The 1,197-nt window shown below is 40.3% G+C and overlaps 1 protein-coding gene across 2 annotated transcripts in view; it reads right to left on the bottom strand.

The window, feature by feature from the left end:
- The window catches only part of SPTBN1 (spectrin beta, non-erythrocytic 1), a 202,334-nt gene that overhangs the window by 144,536 nt on the left and 56,601 nt on the right, over positions 1-1,197 (bottom strand). For both annotated transcript variants that reach the window (XM_023512079.1, XM_012804019.2), the window contains exon 2: positions 998-1,192. In XM_023512079.1, coding sequence (XP_023367847.1) covers positions 998-1,145 — 148 coding nt within the window. In that variant the 5' untranslated portion in view covers positions 1,146-1,192. The remainder of the gene's footprint in view (positions 1-997; positions 1,193-1,197) is intronic.

Genomic DNA, 1,197 nt, shown 5'->3' with positions numbered 1-1,197 from the left:
TTTAAGCCCAGGAATAAGTCTTGCTTAAAGGCTGAATGTGCCTACTACGTGGCCAATAAATTTTCTTTGTCACATCAACCACTTTGGGTTAGGCTTCCTTTTGCTCGCAATCAAGACAACTCTAAATGGTACAGCCTTCATAATCAGATTCCATTGTAAAGGTAACAAAAAAGTGAGTTGCATTCATGATACACTTATCTACTCAAGTCATGACTCTAATTTACTTTCATAACTATAAAGATGTTAGGAAAAAAATCATAAACCCACTTTTCCCACTTGGCAAACATGTCAGTTGAAATCTCAAAGGACAGATGGAGGACCTTGAATACACTTCATTTTGTCCCTTGGTTTATGTATATTTAGAACTGCTAAAGTTTTCAAGGTAATAGAACCCTTTCTTGATTTTCAGGGCAATTTTAGGGTAAAAACCCACTACCCCAACCAGGGCCACTGTCAAGTGTACTCCAGGTATTCTATACAACAAAAAAAACGAAAAATCACAAAGTTAGGATGTCTTCCTAGTAATTTTAATGAAGCGATCATAAACTTACCTGTCAGTATCCCTTTACCAGATTAAGCTATTGCTTTTCAGATCTACAATCCTTGCATGTGATACGAACCAACCATTGTACAGGTCAGTTAGATAATATAATCACAGGCACCAAGTACACACATTAATTTGTATATTTTTGTGTGTAAGGCATAGCATGCTTCAATATTCTGAAATGTAAGACATATTAAAAAATAAAAGAATTCTTACAAACTTAGGGTGGCTCTTTCTGAATTGGTATAAATAATATCCGGTCCTCTGAATCATTTTGGCCATCAGAAGTGATAGCTCTCCAAATATGGAAGTGACTACCCTACAAAACGGTCACCTTGCTCTCGAGGGACAATCTTTACACAAGGCAGCCATAGCAAGGACAAGGTGAATGGTGTTAAAGGACCCTGAGAACAGCATCCTGGGCTTTGGTGATGAGGCACGAAGGAGACTCACCTGCCAGAGCCTTGATGCGGGACCGCTCAAAGAGCCGTGCAGAGCTGTTCTCGTTGTCCCAGTCATCGACGTCCCAGCGGTTGTTGACATCGCTGTACTGCTGTTGGATCTCAATGTTGTCATAGTCTGTGGCTACTGTGGTCGTCATCTTCAACTATCTCAGCTGCTCTTCCACATCAGCTCCTTCTTAGAGTTCTGGG

This window comes from Otolemur garnettii, unplaced genomic scaffold (assembly GCF_000181295.1).
Source record: "Otolemur garnettii isolate 467f Iridium unplaced genomic scaffold, OtoGar3 scaffold00024, whole genome shotgun sequence".
In the NCBI taxonomy this organism is placed as follows: Eukaryota; Metazoa; Chordata; class Mammalia; order Primates; family Galagidae; genus Otolemur; species Otolemur garnettii.
This window is presented reverse-complemented; position numbering and strand designations above follow the sequence as displayed.